Source organism: Carex rostrata, chromosome 15, assembly GCF_964058835.1.
Source record: "Carex rostrata chromosome 15, lpCarRost1.2, whole genome shotgun sequence".
NCBI lineage: Eukaryota > Viridiplantae > Streptophyta > Magnoliopsida > Poales > Cyperaceae > Carex > Carex rostrata.
Genome location: NC_135932.1, coordinates 5,309,957 through 5,321,272, shown reverse-complemented (window position 1 = coordinate 5,321,272; position 11,316 = coordinate 5,309,957). Strand labels below are relative to the sequence as shown.

At 31.5% G+C, this 11,316-nt stretch overlaps 1 protein-coding gene across 1 annotated transcript; it reads left to right on the top strand.

Moving 5' to 3' along the window:
• The first annotated feature begins 5,706 nt into the window (after positions 1–5,706).
• LOC144566045 (Eukaryotic translation initiation factor eIF2A family protein) lies at positions 5,707–10,696 on the top strand. The gene is made up of 13 exons (XM_078315901.1): positions 5,707–5,883; positions 6,455–6,809; positions 7,407–7,593; positions 7,825–8,059; positions 8,402–8,470; positions 8,560–8,661; positions 8,744–8,784; positions 9,144–9,277; positions 9,369–9,432; positions 9,639–9,735; positions 9,848–9,963; positions 10,290–10,321; positions 10,421–10,696. Exons 1-13 carry the CDS (start codon positions 5,844–5,846, stop codon positions 10,518–10,520), a joined length of 1,572 nt encoding a protein of 523 aa, XP_078172027.1. The 5' UTR covers positions 5,707–5,843; the 3' UTR covers positions 10,521–10,696.
• Positions 10,697–11,316: the final 620 nt, after the last annotated feature.

Below are 11,316 nucleotides of genomic sequence, written 5' to 3'. Positions count from 1 at the left end.
CTTTTCAATTTATTGATTCACATAAAAACAAAATTGAAATGTGATAGTGTTTTATGAGTACATACAGAGAAAATAACATAGATAACATCTAACGCTTTTATTTAGACATTTATAATTTTAATTTTGAGTTATTAATTTTTTTATTTGTTGCATCCGATGGAGCGCTACAATTAATTCATCACCTTCTGCAACCTTACTCTGATTTGAATGAACTGAGCATGCTATTTGATAAATTTTGACGATTTACTTAATTGAAATTTAGTAAGCGGAAGAATTTAATTTTAATACAAACCCCTTGAGATAATTCATGCGAGATGTTTAATTTACTTAGCTAATTTGGTTTTGAACAGACTGAATTTCATTTTATTTATAAAGCGGTTTAGTTGTTCGATTTATTTGGTTGTGCTATAAATGGATTTTAGTACTTTGATTTGTTGTAATAACTGGAAACTAACTAAATTAATTTACCAAGTAAACTAAAAAAATCAATAATTTATATTGATATTGCGTTATTAATTATTACCCATACAAATATATAAATTATCTAGTTAGACTTTTATGCTCCAATTAATGATTAAAATGGCATAAAGCATTATTCAAGAAATTGAACAAGACTGAATTAAAAATTAGTTTATTTAGTTTGATACTCATCAATTCGGTCCATAGTTTAATTTTTTTTTGTTTGGTTCAGTTTTAGATTTAGATTTTATAATTTTGTCAAGTGCTATTAACCAGACTAGCTAGGACTGCTCTTCCGACATTGTTTTAAAAATAAAAAATATATTTTAAAAATAAATTAAACTTTTACAAAAATAATTTCTAGAAAACAATCATACAATTAAGTAAATTTTGGAAATATTTTTTTCATATTACTAAAAAAATCATATATAATGAAGAATAGCACGATAAATTAATCACATGAAAAGTTGCTAAAATACAAGCATATATTCTCTGTCTAAGTGCTATTAATAATTCATATTTGACCGCCGGACTATTAATTAATTACTTAATTAGTTTGTCTATATATAAACTTCGATGTTGTCTTGTTTTCTCTGCGACTGAGACTATTTATTTGTCCAAGTTGCCTTTTATTTTCTTTTTGATTCGTTGGTTGGTTGTTAATATTTTTGTTGCTATGCAATATCAAATTCAATAGATCGTGAACAAAAGTTGTGCAATTTTTGAATAATTTGATGGTTCAATAAAATGTACATACTATAATATAACCAGGAGTGCAGTGCAGGGAAGAAGAGGGAACGGAGTTAATTGATTTATATTTTTTTAATTTTATTTATTTATGTATGATTTTTTATATAATTTAGAATAAAGTGATATGATATTGTAAAAATTAGTTCTTATTTTTTGCAGAAAAGTTTAATATAATTGACATCTATAATTTGAAAATTTGACTTCGCCTCTGGTTATAATCAAAAATATATTTTGGTATTCTTTTTAACAAAAATGGAGTTAGACTTTTGAGTTATAAAAATATGCATTAAAAATTATTATATAAAATTTTCTTGCAAAAAATAAAAATTAATTTTACAATACCATATTTTACTCCAAAATATCTAAACTATTATACATAGATATAAAACAAAATATCTACTCATATCTAAACTATTATACTAAACTATTACTCCAAAATATCTTCTTCTTAAATCCGCCACTGGTGCCCATTTTTACAGCAATAATTTCTTAGTATACAGCACAATATCAATTTTGGGACGAAAATATCCCTGCACCAATTCTTTGGTTTTTCGACAGGTCTGTGCTGTGAAAATAAGAGCAGGGGTATTTTCATCTCAAAACTTATATTGTGCTGTAAAAATGGGCACCTGCTTTCCAGTTGTACTGTAGTGTTTCACTACATTAAGACCAGATAAATAATAACATTGAGAAGTACCGTCGTTCTTTTCTGATTCAGTGGACCGAGTCCGTTCAAATAACACCGTTATCTTGAGATTAAGCTACGGCGGTACGCAACATGAGGAAGTGACACATAGTCCCTTTTGTAGTGTGGGACCACTGGAATTCAGGAGAAAGTCCACGCGGCTGTGACAACTGATTTTGTCACCATGAACCGGGTCCACGCGTTGCCACCAATTGTTATTTGTCATTATTCAATTTCTGTTCTATTGTGTCAGCTTTATGTAACGATCCGTGCATCTGATTTATATAGATGCGTTGATAACAAAATATTTTTATTGTCTGACTTTGGATCAAGGATGATAGATGATTCTTAACACGAAAATGTAAAATATAAGATGCTACCGATATTTATTTATAAAATTAAATGGCTAAAGTATTTAGATAAAATCAGATATTATATGAGAAATTGAACTTATAGTTGACCAAAGTTCATTTCTATGTAATTATTGTATATCAAGGAACGGAACTAAAAATTTACAATACAATTACTAAATTTAATAAAAAATGATAATGTGCAAAATATAATTAGAACTGCTTTAAAAACAAATGCTTCGATAGATAGACAAATTGTAAAATTTTATTAAAAAATAGCAGAGAACATATATATGAAATTTACAACTTTTATTGAACTATAAGAGGACTTAGTCACTCTCAAACTCTTTAAATTCACTTGATCAGGAGCGAATCTACATTCATTTCATAAGGATGCTAAGCCGTCCTATAATTTTAAAATTTTAGTTATGTGTGTTGAAATTTATTTTTTAGAACTTTTTATATAATCCAACTCCCTCATTAAATATCACATTTTTTACTTATAGTCTAGTAGTAATTAGAGCTTATTTTATTATTGTAGAGAATTTGGATTCAATTTCACCAATCACATATTTGTACATTTTAAGTTTTAACTTCTCCCCCTGATTATATTTATATATTTTTAATGAAAATTGTTCAGTTAAAGTTTTAATCATGATTAGACTAAATGCTTATTTTAAGTGTTTTTTATAAACGAAATTGTTGATTGGACAAGATTAATTTAGTTTAATTGAAATTGTTTTTAATATGTATGATGTCTAACACAATTTGCTGCATGACCTATTCCATGAAGGCATGAATTATTGCACCACGACCACCGCATGGAGTAAGCTTAATTATTACTTAGCGCCACGTCGCACCAATATAAATAAATAATATCTTCGTATCTATGGTCAATTGTTCATATCTATATTCACGTGTCACAGTGTCGTAGTGACAAATGACTATTTTAAATTTTATTCAGCTGAAATAAAAATTCGTAATTCAAAAATAATTTAGATATAATTTGATATCAAAAGAAAGAAAAAAAATGTTTCTCATTTTTTCGTGTTTTATTCTTGAATAATTCACGATTTGCGTTTTATTCGCGAATAAAATGTATAATATATTTTTATTTTATTTTATTTTGGTTCGGAAACATCAAAAAGGCAAATTAAACGCAAATTAAATGCAGATCACGAAGTCATAAATATTTTTGCAAATGATACTTGTATAAAATAAAAGACGCATTTAGAAGTAGACCGTAGACCGCACATAGTCAAAATAATACTTCTATATTTTTCAAAAATTGTATAATATTTTTTAAACATTATACTTCTATTTGTATATTTATAAAAATAAAAATTTATTTAAAAATTATGGTGTCCGTCCTAATTTTTTTATAAAAAAAAAATATGTTTCTACGTTTTTTTTTTAAGAAATAATTATAAAATCGTGGCTCAGACAATAAAAATTGTTCCACCATATTACAAATCTTGACTTCATCTATTTACGCATTAGATTTTTTTCTGACGTATTCTACGTACACAAGAAGTATTCTTTTTATTGAGCTGAGTTGTTAGCTGAAGTAATACCACCATATAAAAGGATTTTTTTTTTTAAATAGCATCAAATTTAAATATTTCAACAAAATAAATACACTGGATTTGATTTTTATGAAAAACAGCTCCACCGATTATGTGATCAGTGGAGGCAGAAATGCATTTGCTCCACCATACTTACTATCTGCATTGTAAGCTGTCTCCACCGATCGGTGGAGTTGTTTTTCATAAAAACGAAATTCAGTGTGCTTATTTAGTTGAAATCTTTAAATTTGATTCTATTTTATTTTTTAAAAATTCACCATATAACTCTGCTCCTGCATCTATTAGCTTGGCATTGCAATTTGCTTTGAACTATCTCTTTTTCTGGCTAGACAAGTAGCACAAGCGCACATTGGATCTAATCCCAATTGTACAGATTTTGTTAGATAGTTTCACGCTAAACTTTTCAATTTCAGATCATACAATCTAAATCAAATTTAATTGCTTGCTGTAGATGCCTCACGTGATGCCAAATTTTAATGATTGAGCCCAAACTTTGTCCGAATCTTTTGATTTTGAATAGACAATTTTTATGGGCCATATCTCCTTGAGCTCATTCAATTATTTTGTTCTTTTGTATTATGTTTGGTTGGATTGATAATATGTTATTTTTAAGATTAAGCTATTCAGAATAGCTTATTCTGTGTTTGATTGAATTAGAATAGTTAGAATAGTGAATCTAAACTTTTTATCTTATTAGAATATGTTATTTCTAAGAGTTTTAGACTATTTTAATATTACAAATAATATATATTTTTGATTTGACTATTTTAGCTATTCTTGTTTTACAATCAAACATACTTTTCAAGGAATTGAGTCACACCGGTATTGTGAACCGAACTTAATGCGGTAATTTGTGTAGAGAAAAAACAATCCAATTAAGTAGTTAAATAATTATTATTTAATATGGAAGATCATATATTCAAAATTTAGTGTTCACATTAAAAGTAAGATGAAGGATTTTAACTCTTTTTTTTCATTCTGATTAGAAGTTTGTGTAAACAAGATATTGTAATCGATATCACGTACCTTTCTCACGAGAATCGTCGGTACACTAACTATATGAAAAATAAAATAATTATCAATTTTAGCAATTAAGATTATAGTTGGTTAATTGATCCCTTAACATGATATCACATTTATTGACTCTCTGTTTCAATCATGTCAGAAATCTTGATATAATTTTTTTCCTCTAATTAATAAGCTTACTGCAATTGAGTGGGATAAAGATTTTAACAGAATAGTTTTGGCTTCATGCAGCGCACAGACTATATAATTGAAACGACATTTCATATGGTTTGTGCGCTCCATGAAGCCAAAACTGCACTGTTAAAATCTTTACCCATTGAGTGTGTGCCTACTTGAACTAAGCTGTTTAAGGTTTTCAGAGTAATTAGGATCACTTTTCGAAGTCTATTCCGAAATAATATATATTTAAGAAAACATTAGTTTTTTTTTAAAAGAAAATAATTACTATAGAAAACCATTCCATATTCAGAATATTTTATGCATATACTGTATTTTGTAAAACTGTAAAGATATTTGTACTGTAGATTAACCACGCAGTAAATCAATAGAGAAACATCAAATTATATTTAAAAGTTATATTGGACCTTAAATTAAGAGACCAAAAAAATAAGTCATTGAACAAAAAAATGAAGAGACAAAAATTGAATTGAATAACCAAAATATAATTAATTTTAAAATTTTGAAGGCTTAATATTTTTACCAAGTATCAATTTGTAGGCCTTTTGTCTTTCTCAGTTCTGCATACAAATTTGGGCCTTCTGAAGACAGCTATTGACCATTTTGGGCCTCTTAACGTTTTCTTATGAAATCCAAACCCAAATATATGTCGGGTTTTATTTTAACAGGTTCAGATCTTAACCGGGTTGTCGGGTTCATAGCCACCATCGCATAAACCCTCTTCTTTCTTCCTGAGCTGCCTCATGCATACATACATAGCTCGCAAATTCGAACAGGGAACCGAGTTCAGAGATTGTATCTCGTCTAATCATGTCTTCAGTCGAACAATCCCCCGCTGTGCAGATCCTAGGTTACGGATAGAAGATTTTTTATTTATGTTTAATTTTGCTCGGTTTGTTTGGTACAGGATTTACGCCAGAATAATGCCTAAAATTGGCTTTGTTTCTGCCAACCAGTAATAAAACCGACAGTGGTACTTGTATTTCGACCAATCTGTAATCAAATTGAGGGTTTGATAAGTTATTCCAGTAGGTAAATTGGTTCTTATCCTCATAATTTTTACCTGATCCTGCTTATTGTGAAATATGGTTTACTCCAGATATATCTGAAATTGCTGATTCCACTGTTTCACTTGGTATTAACCCTCTTTTGTATAAGAAAACAGTACCTTACTTGACAAGCATTAACCTTTGCTCATTTCCAGTGATCATTTCAGAGACTTAAGACTTATTCTAATATGAATGATAAATACAATTGGAAATGTAGTTTTCTTGGAAACAATGCACAGTTCTTACTGGCAATGATTCTCACTTTTTTATTTGCCACAGTAGGCCTTAATGGCAACCTACTTTCTGCATTTTTTAGTACCTAACTAATTGCCTCTAATAATGCCCATCCTGTTTGTTAAATTCTCAAACCAGTTCGTGAGCCGGATTGCTTTTCCATATGGGGCGGGCCTCCATTTCCCAACTCAAAGCCAACATCCAAGCTGGAGAGAATCCCTTGTACCTCCACAAAATTCTGTGAAGATGGGTCAAAACTCCTAGTCACCAAACCAAATTGTGTGGTTTCCATTTATGATGGCAAGTCTCTTACCGAGGTCAAGTCAATTGAGGTCCCTTCTCTCCTGGCATCAGCATTGTCGTCATGTGGGACCTACCTCCTGACATTCCAGAAGCCATCTTCTCCACAGGAGAAAAATGTTGTGATTTGGAATGTTGGAAGTGGGGCCCAAGTGTATCAGTTCATGCAGAAGAACATGTCAAAAACTACTTGGTGAGTTCTTCTACTTCTGTAATCTCTTCCCTTTTGATTTTTTCACCCTATTTATTAAAATTTTATTTGTAGCCATAAATCGGACACATATCTTGGCATTTTGCCAAGCCAGGCCATGTCAATGGACACGATACTGCTTCTTTGGAGCAGGGTTATCTCCTCGTAGATACAAAGCCTGTTAATTCTTTGCTTGAACAAAATCTGAAAGCTGAAGTGTATTTCTTGCAATTTTAACATAAGTTACAAGAAAAAAGGCAGATAATAAGATACATAATTATTAATAGGTATGTCTTTGTGTTGTGATGGCTTTTATGGTGCCTTATGTTCACAATCTGTTACTACAAATGATCTATTTTTCAGCTGCCCCATGACCCACACCTTACCCCTATACACTGATTTCAAAATTTATTTTGGGCTGGTGTTTTGTTTTAGGTTTTTTCTGTCTTTTAAATCTGGTTTGGGTATAAATTTTATATGATAATGGAAACTGGTGGCCTTTCCACATTTCTTAGAGAAAGATCAAATAAGATAAACAAATGAATAATTGAAAAAAAAAAAAACAATTACGAACTGATATTTTGTTGTTGAATGTTGTAGGCCATCAATTCAATTTAGCTCTGACGAGTCTACTGCATGTCGAATGGTGACAAATGAGATACAGTTCTTTGACCCAAAAGATTTCTCAAAAGGGATTATTTACAAACTTAGACTACCAGGTGTAGCCGCAATAGGGATCTCAAAGGCTCCTGGGTCATATTTGGCTGCATTTGTTCCTGAAGCCAAGGTCGATCCTTTTATCATACTTACTCTCTTAATTATAAAAAATCTGGTTATTTTATGCCAATAAAGTGAATTTAAAACAGTTATGGTTGCTATGCCATATGAAGTATATTTTAATCCTATTCCAGATTTTCTGCAAATCAAAGGGTAATTCTGGCTTTATATTTAGCATAATTGATCTTTGATTTCATTTGTAAGTTTCAAAATAATAACTTGTGAATGTTTTCTCCTTCAGGGGATGCCAGCAAGTGTTCAGATCTACTCTTGCAATAAAGATATGCAATCGCAGCCGATTGCACGCAGAAGTTTCTTCAGGTGCTCGAGTGTGCAGTTCCACTGGAATAAAGACTCATTTGGGGTACTCTTTGTGGCCCAGTCTGATGTGGATAAAACCAACCAGAGTTACTATGGTGAAACCAAGCTTAATTACTTAACTATTGATGGGTCCCATGAAGGACTTGTGACCCTCAGTAAGTTTGGGCAATATATGCTTTCTTAGTATGTGTTTTTTTTAAGTGTTGTATGGTTCAGGGATTACAATTACCAGTGGCGAGCTTGGCTGGTTTAGCCTGGAACTGGTACGAAAAACAAAAAATGAAAAACCAACTATATTAATTAGATGTTGCTCGGGTAAAAGATCAGTGTGGTACAATATTTCTTGGAATAGATATGCAATATTAAAATCCTTGGTATGATGGGCCGGTGCACATTAAAATCCTTGCTCAAGTTTCATTTTCTTCTCATTTTTATTTCTAGTTCTTAATAATAAGCAAGAATTCACATCATGAACAAACCATTATTCTATTTAATAGAGAAAGATGGACCGGTGCATGATGTACAGTGGTCTACTTCAGGATCACAGTTTGCTGTAGTTTATGGATGTAAGCTTCTCACATACCTCATTTAGTTAATTATGCAAAATAGTCTATATGATCTAATTCTTACAACTAGTCCCTTTATACGATTCCAGTTATGCCGGCAAGAGCTACTGTGTTTGATAAGAAATGCAATGTTTTGTTTGAGCTTGGTGAAGGACCTTACAATACAATTAGATGGAACCCCAAAGGAAGACGTATCCTTTTCTCTTTTCTTCATTTATCTTTTGTTGGCAGGAGCTATATATACTTGTTTTCTTTAACCTTTTAATTAAACAGTTCTTTGTTTAGCTGGATTTGGGAACTTGCCTGGCTACATGGTTAGTGCTATTTCATGCAATGTTCCTTTTTACTTGATGTTTCTGTGGAATTCATGTTTTGAGTACCTTAGGTTATCACATACACAACCACAAAATGTGGAAGAAGATGCTCAAACTAGCAGTATTTCCTTGTTTCTATGTATTATTGGAGAAATTAGAGTTAGTTTGGTTTGTTATGAAGAAATTTGAAGAGTGTTTTAAATGATACTTCCTGTGGATAGAGTGTTATGAGATAATTCTGTTTTTGAATCAATTACATGACATTTGGGATTTTGTATGTCACATGATAGTTCTCTTTTTACGCATTTAAGGTTCATGTTCTTCTTCCCTTTTTTTTTTCTTTTTCTTTTTTAACTCAGGCATTTTGGGACTGTTCTGAGAAAAGATTGCTGGGTTCAACAAAGGCCGAGTGCTCTGTCACTAGTGAGTGGTCCCCAGATGGCCACTATTTCATGACTGCAACGACCGCACCTAGGTTACAAATTGACAACTGGTAAGTACACTTGCCTCATTATTAGTTTTCAAAAAAATTCCAACATATAATATTGCATAGTTTTAATCAAGTTCTATTGGTTTTTTTGAAGTATAAAAATATTCCATCATGACGGTTCTCTATATTTCACGAAGATGTTCGACAGATTGTATCAGGTCCTTTTAAATCTGTGCTTCTTTATCCTTTGGCTATAACACCCCCCGTGTTTTTTTTTTCTATGCTTTTGAAAGTTAATTTTTGTAAGAGCACATAGGAAATTTTAATGGATGTTTGGATGATATTGATTTAAAATACTAACTATGGGAAGTTATATTAGTTGATTATCTCAGTTGTAGTTGGTTAATTTTTTGTTTTCCTATAGGCTGATTGGAAGCCAGAAGAACCTGAGAAATTTGGCGAGATAAATGACCTTGTAAAGTCAGTTGGAGCCCTAAAGATTGAAGAACCAAAGAAGCAAGGTTTTATAGTTTTCTTTTCTCGATGAATCATTTCCTTACTCTTCTCAAGCATTGTCTTTCTAAAGGTGAGATTATATATATATATATATATATATACTTTTTCTGGCACAAGGTTCTAAAGCAACACAACCTTCATCAAGCAAGACTGCAAATGTAAGTGCACCTCCTGCGAAACCAGCTGCATATCGCCCTCCCCGTGCAAAAAATGCAGCTTCTGTTCAGCAAGAGGTACAACTTCTTTTCCAAAAATACTGAATTGCCCTAGCTTCTGCAAATTAGGTTCATGACGAAACATGGAGATCAAAAATCAAAACAACGAAGTATGATTGGATTGATTTTCATTCAATTATGGATATAGTGAAAAGTGGATAATGGGAGCTAGAGGCACATTTTTCCAGCATATGGGTATTAAATTCATGCATCAGAAAGGATATCCTGTCTTTATTAAAACATGAGAACTTATAATTATTGTTTGCAAAGCATTTCTGTTTAAAATTTTCCTACTTTGAGGCTTTTGATCTAATTTAAGAAAATGTTGAATTCTTAATATGCAGCTTTTTGGCGGATTAGCCCCATCAGGTTCAGGGTAAGTTCATCAAATATCTTCTCTAATTAACTTTTGTTATATCGGAACTTGTATGAATCTGCAGCTGTTAATGTATTTCTTTCTTTGTTCCGGGGGCAGAGAAATGAGCAAGAGTGCATTGAGAAATAAAAAGCGCAGGGAAAAGCAAAGGGAGAAAAAAGCAGCTGAAGGATCAGCTCTTGATGAAAACGATGATTAAGATTATTACGAGATAATTTAGAATTTAAATTGAAGTTTTTAAACAACAAATTTATGCTGCAAATCCTAGGATTTGTACCATTTCAAGAGGTTTATGTACAAATTGTGAGCATATTCTTGACAGTCAATTTTGTGCGTGATGGACTAGGAGGATTCTTATAATGATTTTGTGACCTTTTATCTATTTGGTATACTTGCTTCAGTTTTATTTTTATGAGAAAGTGCTGTTTAAAAGTTTAGTACAAAAAGTCTAGCCTAGTACATCTGGTTTTGTGCTAGTGCTATTGTGTAACACATTCACACACACAACACAACATCTTAAATGGAGTCGGAATTCTTGCTTGTTGCCTAATTGGAACAGAGGCGTCAAAGGAGGATGATTTGATTCGGCGGGATTTGAGAGGGGTTGATTCCTCCAGCAAAATAACAGGAAAACCGAAGGTACTTGACGGGAAATAATTTCGTAAGGGTGAAGATACACCGCTGCTGCTTTCTTCTAGTTTCTTCTTCTTTAACTGATTCTTGGCTGTTTAATCCTTCTGTATAACTAACCTTAATTATTAGTGTTCGGCGGCATTGTTTGTAAATTAAGATATTGGGGTTGTTTTCTTACTGTGAAAACGTTAAATACTTTAATTTTACTTATCGCTTCCAATTAATAAAATTCAATCCGGAATCAACTCTTTTCATCTCTTTTAACTCTATTGGTTTTTATTCTGATCAAAGGGAGGGTGGTCTCCCAGACGAGCATTTTTACTGATAGGATAGCTTGTAACAGTATTTTAACAAACAAAAGC

Bases quoted from the DNA above. Each gene is read 5' to 3' on its own strand.
- LOC144566045 (XM_078315901.1), top strand. From the start codon at position 5,844: ATGTCTTCAGTCGAACAATCCCCCGCTGTGCAGATCCTAG. The intron at 7,594-7,824 runs GTCGATCCTTTT...TTTCTCCTTCAG, and splicing joins CATTTGTTCCTGAAGCCAAG to GGGATGCCAGCAAGTGTTCA. The intron at 8,785-9,143 runs GTTAGTGCTATT...TTTTTAACTCAG, and splicing joins GGAACTTGCCTGGCTACATG to GCATTTTGGGACTGTTCTGA.